At 42.1% G+C, this 23,913-nt stretch overlaps 1 protein-coding gene and 1 non-coding gene across 4 annotated transcripts in view; both read left to right on the top strand.

Annotated features, from left to right (window-relative positions):
• Nucleotides 1-23,913, top strand: part of VPS53 (VPS53 subunit of GARP complex) — a 133,256-nt gene that overhangs the window by 35,947 nt on the left and 73,396 nt on the right. For all 3 annotated transcript variants that reach the window (XM_045837337.1, XM_045837338.1, XM_045837339.1), the window contains 7 exons: nt 1,695-1,781; nt 4,085-4,200; nt 5,873-5,992; nt 12,045-12,123; nt 14,809-14,952; nt 15,416-15,558; nt 18,573-18,714. In XM_045837337.1, the coding sequence (XP_045693293.1) occupies nt 1,695-1,781; nt 4,085-4,200; nt 5,873-5,992; nt 12,045-12,123; nt 14,809-14,952; nt 15,416-15,558; nt 18,573-18,714 (831 nt within the window). The remainder of the gene's footprint in view (nt 1-1,694; nt 1,782-4,084; nt 4,201-5,872; nt 5,993-12,044; nt 12,124-14,808; nt 14,953-15,415; nt 15,559-18,572; nt 18,715-23,913) is intronic.
• LOC123817773 lies at nt 19,916-20,017 on the top strand. The gene has a single exon (XR_006785488.1). It is a non-coding gene; the product is annotated as a U6 spliceosomal RNA (small nuclear RNA).

Below are 23,913 nucleotides of genomic sequence, written 5' to 3'. Positions count from 1 at the left end.
GTCCTGGAAATAAACTTAATATTCATACAGCTTTCACACCTATTATGTCATTAAATCTTCCCAAGAACCCTGGCATTAAGTGCCATTATCATTGCTTTTCATACAAGGAAACTGATGCCCAGAGAGAGCCTAAGACTCCTGCCTCTCGGCTGGAAAATGGAGGGTTTTCTCCTGATGCCACAGCTGCGTCGGGGGTGCCGAGTCTGGACTGAGAAAGATAGGATGGCAGGAAGCAGAGTGGAGACAGTTGCTGAGTGAGGTGGTGGAACAGCTGCTGGAATAGTGCCACTTCAGACTTGGCAACAAAGGGGCTAAGGGATGACTTCTCAGAGGAGCTTCTGGACATTCATTGCAGGAGCCATAACATAGTCACACGCACCAGCTTAGCATCCCGTCCCCACATGCGAAGCTCCTGTTAACCCCAGAGTAGGAGGAAGAAGATCAAAAGAAAACCGTGTTTGCAATTGCACTGCACATGGGGCAGGGCGTTCAGAAGAAGAAAGGGTTCCTTCCTGATACCAGAAGTGGACCGCTTGGGAAACTACGGAAGGAAAATGAGATGTAATCCCTACCTCTAACAAGGAAGAAATTTTTGCAGAGGAAGGCAACTTAAGTGTACTTTTTGAGGATTTTTAGCAAAAAAACAAAATGAGTGAGTTCATAGTCAAGCGGTAGCTCTTCCATTGGGTATAGCTGAATTCAGAGGTTCAGATCATTCTACAGGGCTGTTGTCTTTCTCTCTTGTCTTTCTGTCTGAGTTGAAATTCTTCATCTCAGCCTTGCTTTCCTCTTCCCTCTGTGAGGGTGTCCTCCCCAGGGAGGCTGGCTTCTTTTTCATGCACGCTAATGTGGCCACACACAGCTCTAGGGTTCCATTGGCCTTGTCACTACATTTATAAAGGGTTAGTGATGCCCGATTAGGACAGGCCACTCTTAAATCCAAAATAAACAAAGTGCTTTTGATGAAATGAAGCATGAGTTCTTCTTTTGGCTGCTGCATCTTTTATAAGTACATATGTTCTACATGTGTGTGGCTTTTGCACTCTCACAAATCCCTGAATATTGCTTCCCCTGCTCACCGAAGCTACTGTGGGTTGTTAATATTTTTAATGCATGGCATTCATCTTTGTAGGTTTTTATTTCAGTGGAAACATTTGGCTCACCATTCGCTTTAAGTGTCCCTTTCTAACTTCATTTCATTGGTTTCCAAGTGGGGTGCTATAAATATCTTCCAGGTTTGCTGCAGTTCTGGAGTCCCCACAGACAGTTGTGATTTTTTTTGAAGACACAGTCTTCTGGAACTGCCAAAACTCAGAGCTTCCCCAGCCCTAGTGTCGAGTCACCTCTGTCTGTGCAGGTTCTGAAGGTTAAGGCACACATACATGTGCACATGCGCACACGCACAGATGCGCATGTCCTGTTTATTCATTGTCATCAATACGTGTGGTAATCACTGAGCTAGAGGGAAATAGTTTAGCTTTTAAATTAAAACTTTGTGGTGCATGTTGGCAAGAATCCTGAGCGTTTGCCTGTATCCAAATGCTATACTCTGTCTTTACTGCTTTGGTCCAGTAAAATTGTCAGCAGAAGTACAGTGAATCAAGAGAACTTTATTAATTTTCTTCTGAAGCTGAACTTGATTACAGTGCAGGGACCAGTGCTGTCTGGTTTTTCATCTATTTCTCTTATTCTAGGCACTTGAGGAGGCCCAAAAAGCAATTCAGCAACTCTTCGGCAAAATCAAAGATATCAAAGACAAGGCAGAAAAATCAGAGCAAATGGTGAGTCCAGGTTTCTTCCTAACTTTTTGTACTAGAAGAGGAAGTTTGTATCTCAGCATCATGATGACTTACACTCATTAATGGGCTTTTACTCCCATTTGCTGCCGACCACCGCACCCCCATCTCTAAAACAAGCCCTGGGAGTACATTCTGGACCAGTTCAGGAGGAGCTGCTCGAGATGCGGTGACTCACATTCCCTGCTGCCCCACATTTGCAGCCCTGTGTTTACATAGGAAAAGTTTTCTTGTTTCCCCAAAATAGTTCCCTAGTCATTTTGGAACCCTTTCTCTAGCATTTGTTTACATCATGTATTTCATATCATGAGTAGTACCAGGCTGATGTTAGCTGCTCAGTGAATGTTAGCCGTTATTAAGATACATAGTATGTAACTTGGTATCACATGAAAACAGGTCCTAGATCTGGGAGGCGGATGTATCCTGCCTGTGATACATGCTTATGGTTTTGATTAAGTTCTCCCTCCACAAGTCCATGTCCTCTGGTGGTGTGCTGTGAAGGCCCCGCTGCTGACCAAGAATCCAGCCTCACCCACTCGTACTCTGTGGGAGGCACTGTGACATGCCAGCTCCTGGGCTGACATTCTGACTGCATAATGTAATGTCTCTGCATTCTAGTTTCTTCAGCTGCAAATAAGAATAATAACATCTAGCTCAAAGGGTTATAAGAAGTAAATGTATGAAGAACACTGAGCACAGTACTAGGCTTGTGTTAGTTGCACAGTGGATGGAAGCCATGATTCCTGACATTTTTTCCCCCTACTTTTTTTGCTTACAAACTGAGCTGGGTGATCCAACTAAAAATACAGGTCATGTGAACTTACTACTGGGTTTTTCACATTTTTTAAAAAAGATTTTATTTATTTATTTTTAGAGAGAAGGAGGGGAGAAGAAAGAGAGGGAGAGAAACATTGATGTGCAACAGGTACATCAATCAGTTGCCTCTCACATGCCCCCGACTAGCAGTCTGGCCTGCAACCCAGGCATGTACCCTGACTGGGAATTGAACCAGCGACCTTTCAGTTCGCAGGCCAGCACTCAGTCCACTGGGCCACACAAGCCAGGGCTGGGTATTTCACTTTTAATGAGAGATAGAGCTTTCTAGTGACTAGGTTATTTGTGCATGGCATCAGGGCACTCCTTTCCTTCCAGGAATCAAAGAACCTGGGAAAGCACATTGCTCCTCAGAAATTTTCTTGGTCAAATGGACTCAGGTAGCTAGTGGAAGATTTCACCTAGGTGTCGGCCAAGTTGGAGAATGCTTCCCGCCTCATCACTGAGTGGACCTTTCTAGTGACTGAAATATATGGTCAAACTTCAGTTCTCAAACATCTTGGTTCTTGAATAGTTCGGTTCTTGACCAAGTTACTCACAACAAAAAAATGTCTTGGCTGTCTAACAAAACTTTGGGTCTCTATTCTCTACCCAACAACTTTTTCGTGCTGATACCTGTGTGATCAGTCGTGTGTCCCTCAGGCAACAAACAAAGGAAATTCAGTTTTCGAAAAAAATCACTTCTTGAACTGTTTTCTGGAACGAATTAAGTTCAAGGACCAAGGCTCTACTGTACTTGCATTCCCAGATACAGAGTTCTTCCTCTTGGACCTAACGGATCAACAGTGTTGGAATTTTACTCCTCAATTTCCTTCTCACTCCCTGAAGACATTACACATTAAGCTCATGTTATTGGGTTTACAGTTTAATCTTCTTCAAATTTGAGAGAAAGTCTTTCTTTTCTGGATACCAGACAGTACATCCTAGTTCCGTGAATAAATACCATCTGAATAGAATTAGCAAACTGGTACCATCTATTTTGTCCTGAACCAAGCAGTCCCAGTGGCAGAAGGCATACTTTTCTGACCCTGTTCAAGAGGGGATGCATTATACTTGCTTTTGGGCCCTGTATACGCCATATTAAATTTCTCCTTGGGTCACTCCATTTGGGACACAAAACAAATTCATTTTATTCTCACAATTGAGGATTTTATTACCCTGGGTAAAGTCAGTTGAAGAAATGCCAAATCAAATTTAAATGGATTGATTAGGAATTATTTTCATTACCTGTTGTGAGAAAGCCTAGGTTTCCTCCAGGAGCTAACCCAAGGGGGGTTTTTATTTTATTTTTCAGTTGTAGTTTACATTCGGTATTATTTTATATTCATTTCAGTTGTAATCTGAGGGTTTTTTCCTTGCTTCATTTGCATTATTTTCTTGTAAAGCTACTTGCAGATGGCTTTACATCTTTTTTTAACCTTCCTCCTTTTTCTCCTGTGGTTTTCAATATTTAGGTTAAAGAAATCACCCGGGATATTAAGCAGTTAGATCATGCCAAACGTCACCTGACCACCTCCATCACAACGCTGAACCACCTGCACATGTTGGCGGGTGGCGTCGATTCCCTCGAGTAAGCAGTGTCCTCTTTCTCCTTTGGGTCCGCAGGAAATGAGTGGGTCGCATGTAGAAAATGCCATCATAGGTTTATTTACTTCTCAGCCAGGAAAATCACTCCATCCTGCCCACTTGCTGCAAATCCGTCTCAAATGTTCAGCCACCAGATTTGCTTTGTGCCCTCTGGTGTTCCAGACCTAACAAACACCCTGACACTTTAAAGTGAGATGACATGAGTCTAAAGGGCACCCAGAAAGCATGTGGAGGTTGACTGCAACATACGGATCGTTCCATGTGGTAGATCTCTACCACTGAGGCCCACAGGGTGATTCAGGTCCATAATCCCTCTCTATAGCCTCGGCCTTGGCAAGGTTTCCCGCTTGTGTTGGGCTGAGTTGCACTGTTGTTGAATATATCATATGGAAACAGATCTTTGATTTATCATTCCACTCACTTTTTCAAATACAGTAGCTTCCTGTTTGGTTTATAGAGGCACTGTAGAGAGTGATGCATGAGGACATTAGAAACAGTGCTAAAAGGGAGAGCCGGTTATTTACCACGGAGAAGCAGCGTAAGGGCCTCCTTTATTAGCAAGATTCTGCGATGTCGGTTCTTTTCTGTGGTCTGTCTCGGGCTGGGAAATCCCCCTGCCCCAGCCTCAGTGTAATCTCACATGTGGACAGAGAAGGAGCATTGTCACAGAAATTTAGATGCAGTGTCCAAAGCTGGGGGCGGGTGAGGGGCAGACTCCTTCCTGACCTCTCCCAGGCATCGCATGCGTTTCAGCGAACCCTGGTCGATTCTCCTGTGAGTAATGATCAGAGAGATCAGAGGCCGAGGGAGACTGGAAGAGCAACTGCCTTGTCCCTTCCCCCAGATGCTTGGTTTTCCACCAACTCTGACCAGGCAGTGGTAGCAGCATCACATCTTGGCTTGAACTTGATCCTGTCTTTTTAAATGCCTAAGGGAAGTCATAAATTATACTTTTAATTTAAAAGCTCAGCCCTAATGAAAGATTTCAGTCTAACAGTTTGTCCTTCCTTGCTGTGTGTGTAACTGTTTGATTTTATCAACATCCTTTTTTTATGCTTCATTAACCTTTGTAAAGGGAAAGTAGACATACTTGACACAGAGTTGCTTAACATTGGCTTAAAACCTACAGATTTGTGTTAACGTGTAAATGCACATAAAACCCTGTGTTGTATATCCTGGGAAGATGTGTTTAGTTTGCCCATAAACTGTAACCCTCAGATGGTAACATCCTTACCCGTGTTCCCCGTCAAAAGCCTGCTAATCCCATAATACTCAACCCAAATCTCAAATTCATAGTCTTCCCAGATTTCCCCTCCCCTACCCAATGAGAATCCATTGTTCACACATTCTATTGTACCCCCACCCCAATAGCACATAACTAGTACTTCTGTTTAGAACTCAGTTCATCCTATTTGGTATTAAATGTGTATTTGGTTTTCTCTCTCCCCAACTAAATGTTTTGACCTTGAGGATTCAGACCAGTCTTATTCCCGCCCTCCCCACCCCACTGCACAGCACCTTACTTTATCAGTGCTCAGTAAATGCTGATTAAATGAAGTTGGTGTCTGTTTTAGAGCTCAGAGTAGGTTGGTCCACATCTGTATCTTATATCCTTAGTGTTTTTCTAGAGTTCTCAACTTCTTATTTCCTTGCAGAGCCATGACCAGGAGAAGACAGTATGGAGAAGTTGCTAATCTTCTTCAGGGAGTAATGAATGTCCTGGAGCATTTCCACAAGTACATGGGAATTCCACAGATCCGGCAGCTTTCTGAAAGGTATGTCACTGGAGAAAGTGATCTTCCCTTTTAAGAAAAGATGGTACAGGGAAGTGCTTAAGCACTTTGCTCAGCATATTCATTATAGAATCTTATTATAAGAAGGAACCTTAGCTGTCATCCACTCTAACTCTGTGCGATGCGGACATCCCATCCGTCATGGCCTTACCGACTCCTGACCATGTCTTCCGAAGCACCTGTGTCAGACGTTTGCTGGTTGGCCATCATCAGAGTGGCCACTGGCATGCTGTGTATCTGAACAATTCTCAGTTATCTGCATTAGTGAAGGAGACTATTTCTGCATTAGTGAAGGAGAATATAGACAACTATTCCAGTTGTCTATTTCTTTGTAACAAACTGCCACGAGACTCAGAATTTCTAGTCTACTACATTTTTTAATATGGTTCTGGATTTTTATTAAGCTCTTTTTATTATTTTTAAGGGCCTAGGGCAGGAAGGGGAGATTGCACCACGTACCCAGTGTGCCATCTTACAGGGAAATGCCAAAGAACTATTCAGGAATGTCGGAACAGAGCTTGGCAGAACACTAGGGAAGTCACCACCCTTTCCCTCGTCCTTCCTAACCGCTTCACACTTAGAGATGGCTGATCGCCATAACTCACTGGGGAGGGAAAGCAGCTAAGACAGCAGACAGATGGTTTTATGAGCTGTGAGAAAGAAGGAAGCTTGGATGGAGAAGACAGACTTGCTCACGGTGGATGGGGGAGGATGGTTGGGGGCAGTATCTCCTCCCCCTACCCTCATGATAATCCAGAGTTAACCTCCTTTTCTGTTTCATTTACTCTTGCCATCATTTACCTAATAGACACTTGCTGTGCACTTTCTACATCCTGCCCCTGTGCTAGAGTAGTGAATGAGCAATACACACTCTGTGCTCTCATGGAGTTCACCACTTTTGTATAGAGAAGACAGATACTAATATAAAATTTTAGGGTAGCATGAATAGAACAAAACTGGTATACTACTATTTGCTGTATAAGGCATAGCAGGATCTTAGAAGAAGAACTGATAATCTGAACCTTCAGGGGCTGAGGATAGGGATCATAGAAGAATTCAATTTTAAAAGGATGGGCAGGATCTTACCACCAAGAGGAGAAGGGGAAATAGAAGAGAGAGAACACGGTGGCATTTTGGGAGATGATGGAGAGTGAAAGCCTGCCTAGGTAGGCAGGATCAGAGTTCGTATACCTTGCTAAAGAATTTATTCTTTAGCCCTGGCTGGCGTAGCTCAGTGGATTGAGTGCGGGCTTCGAACCAAAGTATCGCAGGTTTGATTCCCAGTCAGGGCACATGCCTGGGTTGCAGGCCACGGCCTCCAGCAACCACACATTGATGTTTCTCTCTCTCTCTCTCCCTCCCTTCCCTCTCTAAAAATAAATAAAATCTTAAAAAAAGAATTTATTCTTTATTTGGTTGACAGTGAAAGATTTTAAGCAGGGAGGGGCGTGATCTCATCTATATTTTGTAAAAGTCTAGTGGATTATAGGTACAGAGGGTTGACACTATGTTCTGGATTAGAAAAGAGAAGGACCATACTAAGTAATGACCACGAGGTCAAGGAGGTGTGTTGAGGAGTTGGTTACCAATTGGTTGGTGGTGTGTGATAGGCATCATTGATGGCAGGAATGAAGCAGAACTGAGTTTTATTTATAAAAAAGCAACATACCACCCTGGCTGGTGTGGCTCAGTGGATTGAGTGCCAGCCTGCGAACCAAAGGGCTGCCAGTTCAATTCCCAGTCAGGGCACATGCCTGGGTTGCCAGCCAGGTCCCCAATAGGGGGCGTGTGATAGGCAGCCACACATTGATATGTCTCTCCCTCTTCCTCCTTTTCCCTCTCTCTAAAAATAAATAAATAAACTCTTTAAAAAAAAATTAAAAAGAAACAGAGACTAAGAAAATGTACTCTTTTAGGACTCTTTGCTCTCTAACATTTTTTTCAAAAAGGTAGTTTTATAAACTTGAAGGAATAATGTGATCACTGTTGTAATGACATTTCCATTATAAAGAGAAAAATCTACCAGTTTGTCAATATATTTATTTCAGTGCTCCAAACATTCATTATAATGTAGGGTTGCTGCAAATACAGGAGGATTTGCTTTTTTTTTTTAGTGGAAAATCTCTATTCCTAAAAATTTTGTGTAGGTTGATATAAAGTATGTGCTATTAAGTAGCACTAAAGATAACACAAGAGAAGAAACCTTCTGTTTATAGTGCTTGACCAAAGTTGTTTTTCAAGAGGTATTAAAAGTTTGAGGAAAGTCCAGACTTCTTATTTTTAGCATCATTTCTGATGATTTGCCTCTGTGATATTTACATAGCAATGAAAGAACCATCTGGAAATGATAGAAATAGCTGTTTGTGGGGGGGAGAAGGCAAGACAGTTATACCCTACATCTTGCTTCAGTTTCTCTAATTTAATATCTTGCTATCTATAAATTGTAGAAATCGTACAAAAGGTTGTATTTTGAAATCTTTGCCTGTACATTTGAAATATGAAGTTCATAGACCTTGATTTGAATATAGCCATTTTTTCCAACTACCGTTCTGGAAAATGCTTAAATATATGGCATCGAAGGAAAGATTTTTAAAATATCATCTTTACATTACAAACCCTCCTAGCTTAAGAGTATTAGTGAAAGTAATGTTTCTAGTAATTAGTCAATATTTCCTGAGAAAGAATGGAAGCTTCTTGCATTCTCTCAAAACTCATGAAACCCTGGGACTAAAAAATATTTTTCTGGGCTAGTCCTAATCTCTTATATGTGTGAGATAATAGGCAGATTGGGATCCCGTGGTGTAATGATAAAAGAAAATAAAATAGAAAATAAAAAAGTCTGCCTACCTATGTGCCTTTGGTAAGTTCCTTCTGAAAGAACTTCCGTTTCAAAAGTGCGAGGGTTGTACTTGATGATCTCAAAAGCGTCCAGCTGAGTCGCTGTAAGATTCTGGGTTGAGATTAGAGGGCCTGTCTGTTTGGAAATGGAGCATCTCCGACTAATGTGGCTGTTTAACCCTTCTGTCCAGGGCACACCGTATTTGGGAGGTCAGCTTACTGTGAACTGGTATGGGTATTTCCTTTGGGACTGTCATTCACAAGGTAATGGAAGGAAGCATCAGGGTGACTTATCAACAAATGTCTAAATAATTTCCACAATTTACTGCCCTTTTGCCACCACCCCTTATAAAAACTGATAGCACCTTTAGGAAAGGGCACCTTTAAACAACCTTTAGCCACATGGCATGGAGGATGCTAGAAACCAGTTGGTTGAATTTTCTGGGCAACACAGAGAATCTTTTATTTCCCAGAAGTGACCAACACTGAGGTGCCACCACTCAACCAGACTGAGCTTATTTGGATGCCAGGAGGATTTTTATTTCCTGCCCTGTTCTCTTTCAGTTGTGGATTGAGCTTCATAAAGATGACCAGGAAATCTTGGTGGCCCAATCCATACACATGCTCTGCTGACAGAGTGTCAGCTGATCCATCTCTTTACAGTAGGCATTTACTTTTCATTGTTAGAAGAGGAAGGACTCCAAAGGAGTCAAATTGAAAGTAGATTCTCTTAAGTGATTTTTTTTCTAAGATCCTATTTAGGCAACTGATTGTGAAGATTACCGTTCACATGTCACCCTGAAAATACCTGCATCGTGGTTTCGGTTTACAGACCATCATTAATGTCAATAAGGCAGATAGTTGCTCTTTCATCTGAGTCCTGATAGACACTCCAAAATCTATGCTTGGAAGTGTTTATGTGAGGGAACTCACTCTTCTGTTCTGACATTAATTACATATCTGACTTGTAGTCACCTGTAAATTTGGGTGCTGTTGGCAGCTAGCACTATAGGATGGGTGTTGTAGAATAGTCACTGCTGGAGAGGACACTGAGAGGCCTCTCATACAGGCATCCACCCCCACCCTCTTATTTTACAACTGTGCTTAGCTGTAGCCCATGTAGAGGAAATGACTTCCTTACAATTGTGCGCAGCTCACTAGTAGCACAGCTAAGTCTAGACTATCTCAAGAGGTGACTTTGCAAATGGGTTGAAGGTGGCGAGGGGATCTGCAAATCACCACCTGGTACTTCACGCTCCTCTCTGCAATTCAGAAGTCCAAGCCTCTGGTTCTTTTCAGGCACCCCAGTTTCAAACCCAGCAAGAAGGTGGAGTTAATGGATGGTGGGGTGACAGAGGCTGAGCTGGGACCTTCAGTATCACTGGGAGGCCCAGGAGCCCTGAGAAAATGGCCGAGAGTGCCCCTACCTGGGGGTGGGACTTCCCATCCAGGAATTGTCCCTGTAATGTAGGAGGGATCAGTGCTCTCTGTGTGCCGCTGAGAGGAGACTGGAACAGAGGAGCCGGGGCTCTGGAAACTCATTCTGCGACCTGGCTCCAGGGGAGTCTGTCTACCTGGCCCATTGTGTAGTCTCAAGACCTCCAAGGCACAATTTCACAAAAGCTTGTTCTCTCATTCCTGTCCGAAATGTTTCCCATTGTCTGTTGGGCAAGCCTAGACAGATGGTCTTAATTCTGATTTGGGGGGCTACGTCAGTTATAGCCTTATTTCTGTCATTTCTAGCCCCCTTGGAAACTAACTAAAATGGCTACAAATCCACCTATCCGAGTGGCTTTAAACGTTTTGAAGATAGTGGAAAAACCCTGGAAAGTATTTAAAATAAAGGCATATTTATGACTATGCCACAGAGAAATCAGACTGCTTTGGGTCCTGCCTATTCCCTCATTAAAAAAAAAAAAAAGAAAGAAAAGAAAGAAAAATTAGGTTGCTAGGCACTGCCTAGTAGCCAAAGAAATTGTGGTTTTGAGCTGTTCGTTTTTTTCTAGAAATTTCATGAAGCTAATTCCAAAGTAACAGGGTGGAGACCAAGAGAGGAAGAACACTATTTTATGATGCTTTTAGTAAAGATACAATCTTTGCCTTGGGCTCAGGGCAGTTTAGCAGCAGCCTCAGAGCCTTGCTGCACTCCAGCTGGGCAGGCAGGAGGCTGGCTGGTGCTTGCTGGTACATGGCCCAGTGGCTAGTGGAGGACGGGAGCAGCAGGGGGCGATGATGCAAACTTCCTCTCTCACCTCAGCTGCTTCTCCTTTCTCTTTTCATTTACCCTGTCAAATATGTGTTGAGCTCCTAGTGTACATGCAAACTCCTGTGTTACATACCGACCTTCCCTTTCTGTTCTTTATTGTAACTCAGTCTTCATGTTCATAGCCTTTGAGTGAATTTACATCTTCAGTCAGTGCCTTTAGTCTCAATTAGCAGTTTATCATTTTCCTTTTTCCTTTTGAGTCCGGAAAACATTCTTTTTATTTATTTGTTAAAACTTCTGACCCTGATCTTGGATTCTGGGTTGGAAAACAAACCAACTCTGGCCCCGGCTAATGTGGCTCAGTGGATTGAGCGTGGGCCTGCGAACTGAAAAGTTGCTGGTTTGATTCCCCATCAGGGCACATACCTGGGTTGTGGGCCAGGTCCCCAGTTAGGGACGAGCGAGAGGTGACCAGTTGCTATTTCTCTGCCTCTCTTTCTCTCTCCATTTTCCTCTCTCTAAAAATTAATAAATAAAATCTAAAAAAAAAAAAGAAAAAAAAACCCCACACAATTCTGAAACTGTGGAGCTCTCGTATATTTTTTACCAAGGAGCAAGTAATCCAAAATGGATGTATCTTTGATTCAGGCCTTATTGTTATTATTATGTAGCATTTTCCCACAGCATAACTACCACCCCATGATATTTTATGATGGTTAACATATACTACCTCATGGCAGGCAAGGCATGGCCTAGAAGAACATGGATACAGACAATCAATGAATGTAGGAAATCCATCCTGAGTTTAAATAGGATACCTGGATCCTGGTCATAAACCTGCTACTAATAAGTGTGTGGCCTCTCCTATCTAGCACCCCTCCCCCTTCCTATTTCTAAGGACTTCCAAGGGTTCTGACCTTTATAGATCTTTGCATAATTACTTATGAGCATTTGAAAATCACCAGGCCATATGTTCTATTTTCTCTGCAGAGTGAAGGCTGCCCAGACTGAGTTAGGACAGCAAATCCTGGCGGATTTTGAAGAAGCATTTCCTTCCCAGGGTACCAAGGTATTCTTTTGTATTTTCTCTCCAGTCTCTAGATATTATCAACATTCATACTCACTACAGTTACTATTTCCATTTATCATTCCAAAATTATTTGGTGCAGCCATAAGTCTGTTTGCCAAAGGTTCAGGGTAACGAGACTGTCCTGGATTTTAAGTATCCCAAAGCAATGTTGATTCCTCATTTGTGTTCTTTCAGCATCAAAAAGTGAGGATTTGTTTTGGTTTGATTTAATGTGTGTCAAACCTAATATCTTGTCTCCCAGCAAATTCCTTTTTTCTCATGGCTGTGTTTGAAAAAAAAATCTTCAAGCTGCAGTGTTTTTTAGGATTGTTATATAACTCATTGGTTTCAATTTGGTGAAAGGACAACTGGGAGGGGAGTCCACGGGCTTATGTAACTTGGAGTGACACAGTTAGGAGACTCGCTTTTGACAATCAGAATCCTGTTCTTTGGAATTAATCCCTTTTGCTCTCACTGGTGGCATAGCTGTTTGGGTTGCATCTGGGAAGCCCACAGTATCTCACTTGTGAGCTATTGGTTACACGTCTCATGTAACAAGCTTTGCCTCACTTGGCGGTCTTTGTGCTTGGTTAACTGCCTTTAACTCTACCTTCAGATTGTAGCAGACATAATCTTAATGCTTTGCATCTGTAGCAAAGGGAAGAACCTTCTGAAGCTTTTATTTCCTCTATTATTTGAGCTATTTCAAGAGACAGAATTGTTCCACATGCATATGAGCCGAAGTACACATGAGCAGGCAGCATTCTTCGCTGCACTTGGTGGGTGGAGATGGTGGGTATATGTTCGTTTACTGAGCCAAGGAACATTTCCTGGATCTGTGCTGTAATTCAATAACTGGAAATATGTTAATTATTTTTGTTTGTGCTACAGGGGTAGCTGCCCCAGCTTTGTAGAGTACTACTTTCTATAGGAAACCTGCTCTTGATTTTAATGTCTGCCCGTGTTATGGATGTCTTCCAGTAATCACATATTTCATTTGTAAAGTCCTTTGAGGACTTTATATTCTTATTCATTCGGTGTAACTGTGGGGAATGGAGGTTGGAAAGCAGTTCTGTGAGAAGAGGTTGTAAGGTATTCATAAATTATAAGCACTACACTCTTCTTAGTGTGGGATCTGCTGTTCACTGGTTTCAAGAGGTTTCAGAAAGATGTGGATGAAGCCCAGCTCTATTGTTTAGAAGAATGTAGCCATGACCTGTGTTATATTTTTTTCCTGGATCCCACCAGACAGATGAAGTTAAAACGGTTTTCTTTAACAACTTGCTTCCCTTTTTTGAATCCTCACCCAAGGATATGTTTATTGATTTTAGGGAGGGCGGAGGGAGGGGGAGAGGGAGAAAGACAGGAACATTGATGTGACAGAGGAATATCTGTCAGTGGACTCCTGTATGTGCCCTGACCCAGGATCGAACCCGCAACCTTTTTGGTGCACAGGATGATGCTCCAGCCAAGTCATCCGGTCAGGGCAGCTTGCCTCCCTTTTTCCTCTGGCTAGGTAACAAACAAAGAGTTTTCTTTTTTCTTTTTAATGGCTGTTGACTTTTCTTAAAGGCCTTGTGCTAGCTATTATTTCTATTTCACAACTGCACTTCATGATATTAAAAAAAATTATCCAAGGTAACCTGTGAAGTCCTTTTAAAATGACAAAATCTGAACCCGTACGCATTGGCTTCTGTGACTTCTCCATTAGATCAAATGCTTTTAAGCAGAAGCAAGAGTTGAGCAGTCGGCGCAATCCCAGGGTGCCCTAACAGCCTCTCAGCATGGCGCTAGTCAGCGCTTTTACAGTTTAGCTCTGAGGCAGCTTAGGTAACACTTACGAAACACTTAAACTTTAGTGGAGATGGATAAATTGGACAGAGTTGACAAAAATAAAGCAACACACAAAGATTTGGAAGAACTTTACTCATCACCTAAAGTCTATTATTTTTCAGATGAGATTCAATAACTGTGCCAAAGCTACGTGGCTGTTTAGCTAAGCCAAGAGTAGATGCCAAGTGTTCTTTCTACAATAATCCGCTCAGCCAGCTGTGTTCATTCAGTGAGTTACCATAAACTTTATGGCACAAAGAAAGTTTTGGCGAGATTGAATTGCCTTCAGTAATTGTGATGTATCGATACAGCCCCTTGATGTCCTTTTACTGTTCTTTATAGGTCGGGGGTCCGATAATATATTTTACCTTTAGCTGCATATCTGGGTGGTTGGCTATAGTAAAACAAGTCTGGTGGTTTGGGACCTGATTTTAGGATTTAAATGCCACCATGCTGTTTGGTACACAGCGCCTTAAGAGTAGGCATCTGAAATTGGAATCAGGGAAAGTGGCACATGTGGAGTGAGACTGGGGTCATTCTGACTTCTGGGCTCTTCCACAAGGTGATTTCAGGTTTGGTGTTTGGAAAGCAAAATTTCCTGTGATCATTCCTGGCCATGTGTTTCAAAATATCTCATTGTTGATTGACGGAGTAGCTTTGATACTGGCTACTGCACTCTAGCTTAATGATTCTCTCATCGAGGAACAAGGACTGAAATATACTCAGAAGAATGAGTATCATGGGAGTGGGAATAATAACTTCAAGAGAGGAGTGAGAAGTAGAAGCTGTCACAGGCCGTGAGATTTAGAGGTTGTTTCTGGCTTTTGAATTGCTGTATGTTTGTTTTAACAGAGGCCAGGAGGACCCAGCAATGTCCTACGAGACGCATGTCTGGTTGCTAATATTTTGGACCCCAGAATCAAACAGGAAATCATCAAGAAGTTTATTAAACAGCATCTCTCAGAGTATCTAGTACTTTTTCAAGAAAACCAAGATGTAAGTATCCACCAAATGAGATCAGATATTACATTCGAATTTTTTTGAAAATTGAATGCTCTCAAGTATACTGATTTACACTTTATTAGTATTACTGTCTTAAAGAGTTGATTGTTGAACCGTGAATCCTAAGGGCTAACTGTATGGTTTAGTGGTTCTTAACCATTTTGGGATCAGTGACCCCTTGGAAAAATTAATGAGAGCTATAGATCTTCTCTCCAGAAGAAGACAGCTGTGCAGAAAACTTTGCATACAGTTTCAGGAAATATACAGACCTCTGAAACCTAGTCATGGACCCCAGGGTAAAACCCCTAGAGCAAGTAAAGAATAGACTAGATTCCTTAGAACCATGAGAAGTAGAGGGTTTTGTTGTGTTTTTTTGGTTCCATGTTTTTGCTGTTTCCTTAAACTGTCAACACTACTTCTAAGTACTGGGGCGGGTTTTGTTCCCTGATTTCCTAAGGTGGCCTGGCTGGACAAAATTGACAGACGCTATGCCTGGATAAAACGCCAGCTTGTGGACTACGAGGAGAAATACGGCCGAATGTTTCCTCGTGAGTGGTACATGACTGAGAGGATTGCAGTAGAATTTTGCCACATCACAAGGTAGATTCCAACTCTGCTGACTTTGGTGTTCATTACAATCAGTCCTCGTGTCTAGCGGTTCCTTGTTGTCTTGTGGATTGGAATCACTACCTGATGCCACTGAATGATGGACATCACCCTCATATCCAATTATACCCACTCTCTGTTCTCAGCTTCTCTCCAGGGTTTCCTTCGGCCTAGCCCTTGCCTTGAACAGCCTGCCTTCTTGACTTCACCAACTCAGGACTCACCAACCACATTTAGCTATGGTGATTCACTGCCCTACATTTTCCCCTATGTCTGTATCACCCATATTAGTTTACAGTTATACATATCCATCATCAATTTGCTTTTCTGACTTTACAGATAGCTAGTTCCATAGGGACAGAGGTAGAATCTGCTTCAGTGACCTGGTATACCATCAGGAAATATTTATTGAACAATTTTTCTCACCCTTAATACAGTATTTATAGTCTTTAGATAGTTAATAATATTGGCATCTTAGTGTTTTAAGCATTTTAAATATCTTCTCATTCATCCCGTCTTCATTGTCCATGAGTATAGCTCAGGGGCTACATAATCCATTTTTTTTAAAAATTCTATTTTATTGATTATGCTGTTATACTTGTCCGAGTTTTTCTCCTTTTGCCCCCCTCCACCCAGCACCTCACACTCCCTCAGGCATTGCCCCCGCCATTGTTCATGTCCCCAGCCATGCATATAAGTTCTTCGTCTTCATTTCCTGTACTGTACTTTACATCCCCATGGCTATTCTGTAACTATCTATTTGTACTTCTTAATCCCCTCACCTCTTCACCCATTCCTCCACAACCCCTCCCATCTGGCAACCATCAAAATGCTCTCTGTATCTATGATTCTGTCTCTGTTCTACTTGTTTGCTTAGTGTGTTTTTTAAATTCAATTGTTGATATGTATTTGTTGCCATTTTATTGTTCATAGTTTTGATCTTTGCCTTTTTCTTAAGTCCCTTTAACCTTTCATATAATAATGGTTTGGTAATGATGAACTCCTTTAGTTTTCTTCTTGTCTGGGAAGCTCTTTATCTGCCCTTCGATTCTAAATGTCTTTGCTGGGTAGAGCAATCTTGGCTGTGGTTTCTGCTTTTCATGACTTTGAATATTTCTTGCCAATCCATTCTAGCCTGCAAACTTTCTTTTGAGAAATCAGCTGGCAGTCTTATCAGAGCTCCCCTGTAGGTAACTTCTTTTCTCTTGCAATTTTTAAGATTCTCTCTTTATCATTAACCTGTGGCATTTTAATTATGGTGTCTTAGCGTGGGCCTTTTTGCACCCATCTTGTTTGGGACTGTGTGCTTCCTGGACTTGCGTGTCTATTATACATGGTTCCTTTATATTCGAGAATTAAAGCCCAAGAAGGTTAGATCAGTATATCTGTGACAAAAGCTAAAACTAGGGTCAACGTTTTTTATTTTTTAGTTGCAACTATGCCAGTACAGTGGTGGCAACTGTGTTTTATTAGTTATATATTTCCTTCTAATAGTTCACAGTTACAGTAACTCCAGGTTAATAAAAATTTCCATATCTAAGCATAACTCAGCCACCGTAGAGTAATCCATGTTGCCTGCCTGTCTTAAACTCAGAGAATACAGTCAAGTTGCAAGCTTTAAGCACATTGTGCTGGGAGAAATGTTTTATGGGAAATTTATGTGCTGTGGGTTTTGTTTTTTAATAGAATTTATTTTTATAGAGCAATATTAGGTTCACAGCAAAAGTGAGAGGAAGAAGCAGAGATTTCCCGCATACCCTTGCCCCACACATGTGTTGCCTGCCTCATTAACAGCATCCCCCACCAGAGCGGTACATCTGTTACGATCGATGAACCTCCATTGGCACATGGTTATCACCCAGAGTCCATACCTTAGGATTTACTCTAGGCGTTGTACATTCTGTGTGACTGTTTTAAGAAACACACTCACTAGCATAGATGTAGATAACCTTTAGTATTGATTCGAGGTCAGTTGTGGTTGTCACTTTCTAAGTCCTGATAAGCAAAGAAAGATGAATTCCTTGAGAAATTGATAAGTAATTCCTTTTAGACTATAGATCAGTGACTTATAAGCTAACTCTGAAAAATGAAGTCTGCAGGAAACTGGCAGTATTCTAAAGCCAACTAGCCTGCTATTGTGTCGGCTAATGGCAGCACTGCTGCTAAGCTTTTCATTGTTTGAGTTTTGGCTAAAATCCTACAGATATTTAATTATCAAATATATTTAGTTTGATTTTGTCATTTGTTGTGGGGGAAGAGGATCATAGCTCAGTTCTTACTAAGAAATCTTATATCACTGCCCTTGAGCAACTTACATTCTGAAACAGAACACTGGAGAGGCACGTGAACAGGCAGGGACCACAAAACACATACTTTCCACACAGGGGGTCCAGTCTCTCATGTGTATTTCCAGGGTTCCTGCTCTCTGTTCAGGGAGACGGTCATTTCCTTGGAAGACTGAGGGTTTTGTCATTTGGTAACTAATGACTTGTGAAATTACATAGAAAAGTATGCATTTTTATAAGATACAAAGCATTGAAAAATTTAAGTATTTAAAAACAGTAGTAACAATATAAACAAATTGGTGTCCATAATCCTTGACTGGGGATAATTTCACCTTAAAATTCTCCAACAATTAAACTAAGTTAGTAACAGACCTCAGGATTTGAAATGGCCACATACTTTTTTAAAAAATATATTTTATTTATTTACTTTTAGAAAGAGGGGAAGAGAGGGAGAAAGAGAGGGAAAGACACATCAGTGTGTGAGAACTACAACCATCGGTTGCCTCTCACACACCCCCAATAGGGGGTCTGGCCCACAGCGCAGGCATGTGCCCTGACTGGGAATCGAACTGGAGACCCTTTGGTTTGCAGGCCGGCACTCAATCCACTGAGCCAAACCAGCTAGGGCCATTTTTTTAAAAAAATATATACTAAAACCATTTACTTTGTCTCATCTTGAATGATCCATTTGTTTGACAATATTCTTACCTCTTTATTTTGAAGGACAGAACTTGCCAAGATTATGCGTACCAGAGCTAAGGAAATTGAAGTGAAATTGCTTCTTTTTGCTATTCAGAGAACAACTAACTTTGAGGGATTTCTTGCAAAACGCTTCTCTGGCTGCACTCTGGCAGATGGAAGCCTGGTAAGACTTCTCAAGGGAGCCTGGAATGGGACCTCAATGGAGGGGTCACTTCCGCCTCTCACGGTATGGCGAGTCCCTCCAGGGGCTCTAGTGCTTAATCCCCTACTCCAGGGATCTCACTGTGTGTGTAAGTGCTGAAGGTGCAGAGTGCTTTCTATGGATTTATTGTTTGTCTCTTTGCAGTACTTCATGTTTTTAGAATGACCATTCTTATAAGATACTATGATCATTTTACCTAAGTATTGGCTCCATTTTATAGACTAACAATTCTGTGAGTCAGAGGCCTCACTTAATTACTCACAAATACCATATTACTTTATTAACTATTGAATTTTACTATAATTTGGGTATGTTTTTAGTTTAGGGTTTGTCTTCTTAACATCTCTGGTGAGTAAACTAGTTCATTGTGTCTCCATAAACTTCAAAGCCATGTGTGCAGAACTCCATGTCAGAGAGATACCAAAAGATTAACACGCAGAGGTCACAGGTCTGAGGACTGTGTACCTCCATTGGAAAGGTGGAATGTGGTGGTGTGGGTTAAAACCATTTAATCTCCATGTAATCAAAGACCAGGCCCAAAGTGTCTCTCTGAAAACCCTCTTGGAAACCCAGGCGCCCTGCTCACGCATCAATGTGCTTTCTTCAGATTTCTGTCCATGGGGAAACCAAATGTTCACAGTTTTTATAGTAATTTCTGTTTACATCATTGCACACACAGAGACTTGAGCTCCATGAATGCAGGGATCATGGCCGATTCATCCCTGCTTCCTTGCCACACAGAGTACACAGACCTTGTGCAGGCAGACAGGAACGAGGAGGGAGAGAGGAGGCAATCCAAGCTGAGAGAGTCAGAGCTCATGGATTTCCTTTAAAGCTGGAATTTTTTTAAACTGCTGGTAACAACAGAGAAGTGATATATGGTTTGGTGGGGAAATCCTTAGATTGGCAATCTAGAGAGACTCGTGTCCAGTTCTGACTCTGCTGTCACTCAGTGAGCTGCCTTCTTTGGTAAATGAAGAGAATAAGCTCTCCTGTAATAGCAGGGTACTAGAGGAAATACATAAGACAGAAAACCCAGAAGCCATAAAGATAAGTACTAAAAGATTTGACAACATAAAAAGAATGAAATTCTGTTTTGGGAGAAAAGGCTATTAGCATAATTAAAGGATATACAACAAACTAGGAAAAAAACCATTTAAGCGCTCACTTTGGGAGCATGTACCCTAAAACTGGAATGGTACAGGGGTCAGCACGGCCCCTGCGTGAGGAGGGCACGCACATTCATGAAGCGGTCCATATTTCAAATAAGTACAGTTAATGCAAAAAATAAAGTCTTTTGGGGGGGGCTTCTTTTATTTCTCAGGAAAAAAAACAGTTTAAGCTATGTAAGACACATGAATGGCCATGGAAAAAAATACAATAAAAATTATATTTAAAAAAGGCAAATGATTAATATTCAGCATACTTAAAGAATTCTTAAAAATCAATATGAAAAAGACAGCCAAAGAAACATGAGTACAGAGTCCAGCAGGAAATTCATTGAAGAAATAACAGTTGGTTAATAAATACATGAAAAAAAAGAATAAGATATTAATTTTCATACATCAGGTTGGCAAAGAAATTATAAGAATAACAATGGAGGCTTTTAGTACTGGTATGCAAATCGATAGTACCTTTTTGAAGAGCAAATTTTCATTATGTATCAAAAATTTAAATGCGTGCAGTGTGAGGCAACAATTTTGTATCTAGCTATGAAGCCTACAAAAAAATCCATACCAAGAAAGAGGCAATGTTCATCTTTAACAAACGGTTAAACAAAATATGGCATGTCCATCCTGTGAAGTAGCGTACAGCCGCTTAAAAATGGTGGAGTGGGATGTAGATCTAGATGTGCTACCACAGGAAAAAAACCTCTCAGAGATGTTAAGTGCAAAACGTAAGCTTGCAGGCCAGTACAGATGGTATAATTTTATTTATATAAAAAGCAGAAAGCGTGTTTATGTATATAAGTGTGTGAGAAAAAGGTCTGGAAATGATAACAGTGGGTGTCTCTGGGGAAGGAAGTTGGAGTGAAAGGAGGCGGAGAAGCGAAGGCTTTTCTTTCGTTCTACTCTGGTATTTTGTTTGAATTTTTTTATACAAATGCATCTACATACTTTTTAAACATATTTTTTACATTTACATACTTTAACAAAGTTATTTTTCAGTTTTTTTTAAATGAGGGACATGGGCCAAAACTGACTTCCAAAACTCTTTCCACTAACAAACCCGAATGTGGACTCCACACCGAATAACGGCTAACGTGTTTCGAACATCGGCTGTGTGTCCCACGCTGTGCTAGGTGTGTTTCCTGAAGTCAGTCTCTTTGCCTCATCAGCTGTACGAGACAGGTGCTGTACTCGTGTGAGACTTACCTGAGACCACATAGCTTACAGGAAAACCGAGCTGCTGTGATTACAGCAGGGGAGTAAGAACAGAGCTTGGGCGAGAGCCCCGTTCACTTGCTTCCCCGTCACTCCACTGTCTTCCCTAGCTCCCACCCTTCCGGTCCTAAAACTCTGGGGCTTCACTGGGCTGCCTCTGCGCCCCACAAGTCCTGCCTTGCAGTAGGTGCCTCAGGAGCTGGTCCCTCAGAGCATTGGGTTGAAGAGTGGTGGCAGCAGCTCTCAGTGTCAGCACAAGGCCCTTCCTACTTAGCGCCACTCATGTCTTCATTAAAGTAAAATGCAACCGAATCACAAGGCATTCTTTTTGTACTTAAATAGAAATATGTATAATATACACACACTCCTCTGATTGTTAACTCAAATTCAAAACTGATTTCCTTTTAGTAACAAGGAAAAAACATAGGCCACAAAAGAAAAGAAAATGCCCTTAAAGAAAATACAAGTCACAGAAGGAAATAGGTAACAGACATAAATGCTATCGAAAGAAGTGTGTCTCTCCTGAGAAGGCTGTGGTTGGCTTCAGCACTGGCTTGACATCCTCATGCTGGCTCTCATCTGCGCCAGCCAAGCCATGCTTCTGGCCTGGTTTTAAACAGAGACTCTCAGGTCTTGGGGTTCAGCCCTACAGAGATCTGTTTGGGGACAAGGAAATTTAAGCTTTGAGCACAGGTCCCAGCTGGAAGTGCCCCCTGAGCTCTCATGTTCCAACTGGGCAAGGTCAGGAGAGCCTAAGGTAATCCAGCTAACTGTATGGAAAATAGGTCCCAATAAAGGTGTTTGAGTAACGTTAGTGTCAAACACCTGTTTTACGCTGTTCTTCCTCTCCTTTGGCTAGATTCTATGTCCTAGTGATTTTGCTTTTACATTTAGTGAGCTATAGGTTTACAGGGGAACAAATGGCTCCGTTGTGTCTAATGACCAGGGTAGCCTGTAGGCTTGGACACATCAGGTCTCACTTGTGCTAGAAAATGCCCCAAAGATCAAAGAGCCTGAGTAACGTGGACAGAGAATGCCCCTCTAGACAAGGTGAGGATTCTAAACAAGGTAACCACACAGAGACCATGAAAAATGGGCAAGAGCTATACATAAGCTTGTGAAGCCAATACTTTTTTATAGAAAACCAGTATAGGATGTCAAAATGGCAGCTGGCCGATTGTTAACCTGCTTCTGTCTGAGGGAGGAGAGGGCTGGAGGTGCTTGAGTCCCAGGGCAGCGAGACCTGTCCCCGCATTCACTCACTCTGCCAGGGCCGTGGTCCTAGCTGCAGCCTTCTGTACCCTGGCAGGTGCTGTGCTCTGCAGGGTGGGTCATGGTCAGCTAGGAACACTTGAACCTTTTTTGCCAGTCTCTTCCTTTTGGGTCCTCTGGTTTTGAAATTTTCTGACATAATCGATTTACAAATATCTCCTCCAGTTGTTCAGTTGTTTCCTCTCCTATCAAATGTGCAGAGAGTTTCAGGTTACAAATCTTGGCCAGAAAATCCTACTGAAGCAGAGCTCTTGACTCACCCCACAGCTGGTTAGTTGTCTTCTCCGAGACTTCTCCAAATCATTCAACTTCTTCCTTTATGTTTATTTTCAAATCCTTAAACTTCTTGAAGTCAGACTCTTCCCCCAGATTGTCTTTGTCCCATTTATCATGACCCAGCAACCATTCTGCATTCCAGGTCTTAACAAACGACTACTCCAAAGGCTTCAAGGGTTCTCCCTTAATGATCTGTATCTAGAAGGGCAACAGCACTCCTCTGGGCTCGTCAGCGAGGCAGGCCAGCTCTTGGAGGGTCGGTTCACTGCAGTCTGGGAAGGTGGGAAGGTCATGCTTCTCACTGTAGGGTTGTTTACCTTGAGCTTGGTCCTGTCATCACCTTGCCATGGACCAAGTGGGGCCACACCTCTAGCAGGGACCCTGGTGGATTAGTCAGGGCCCCTGACCATGTTCCCAACAGACAATGCTGGGAAGAGGCTGTCTAGGCTGAGCCAGGGCTTCCAGCCAGCCTGATTCCTAGTCTAGCTATTGGGTACCCACCTGATGACCTGCCATTCCTTGTCCCTTTACCTCCTTCCCATGCTCCCTTGCTCCCAGGATATGTCTGGGTTTTTTTCCCCCCTTTTGGAAAATCTTCTGTGGCTACCATTTTATATCAGGGTATCAGAATAAACTACAAAATGGACCAGGGTAGCCCTTGAGGCCCTTTACTATATACCAAATTTCCTAACAAATTAGTGAGTTCCGTGGAAAGATAAAAAGTCAGGGGCCAAGTTGACCAGACACCCTCCCCAGCCCACACCCGTCCACCCTTGACTGATTGACAGTGAATGAGGGTGAGCTTGAGGGGTGATGGGCTCACCTGGAAAGATCTGCCACAGTTCAGCTGCTCCTGACTGATCTCTGTGATGCGTCATCTCCTGCTCTTTTTTTGCCAGATGTGACCTTGACATCTGAAAGAAATGTAGACTAAAGACAGGGTTTTTTTTTGTTGTTGTTGTTCTATCCCTAACAAGTTTGTAATGTCCTGTGCTGTCCCTGTCACTGGAAGAAGCGAACTGCTACTGCTTTTTGCTAATTTCCTCAACTCCTGACCCTTTAGGAGAGATTCAAAATAGTCTGTAAATTAAAATGCCTTGAAATTAAAAGCAAATGTCTGGATGTGATTTAACTGTACCCACATGCGTTAGTGACTTGATGATTAGACTCAAGGTAAACATATTCAGCTTCTATGAAAGCAGAGTAGATCGGGCTAAGTTGTTATAAC

This window comes from Phyllostomus hastatus, unplaced genomic scaffold (assembly GCF_019186645.2).
Source record: "Phyllostomus hastatus isolate PE091 unplaced genomic scaffold, TTU_PhHast_1.1 phas_contig_210, whole genome shotgun sequence".
Lineage (NCBI taxonomy): Eukaryota > Metazoa > Chordata > Mammalia > Chiroptera > Phyllostomidae > Phyllostomus > Phyllostomus hastatus.
This window is presented reverse-complemented; position numbering and strand designations above follow the sequence as displayed.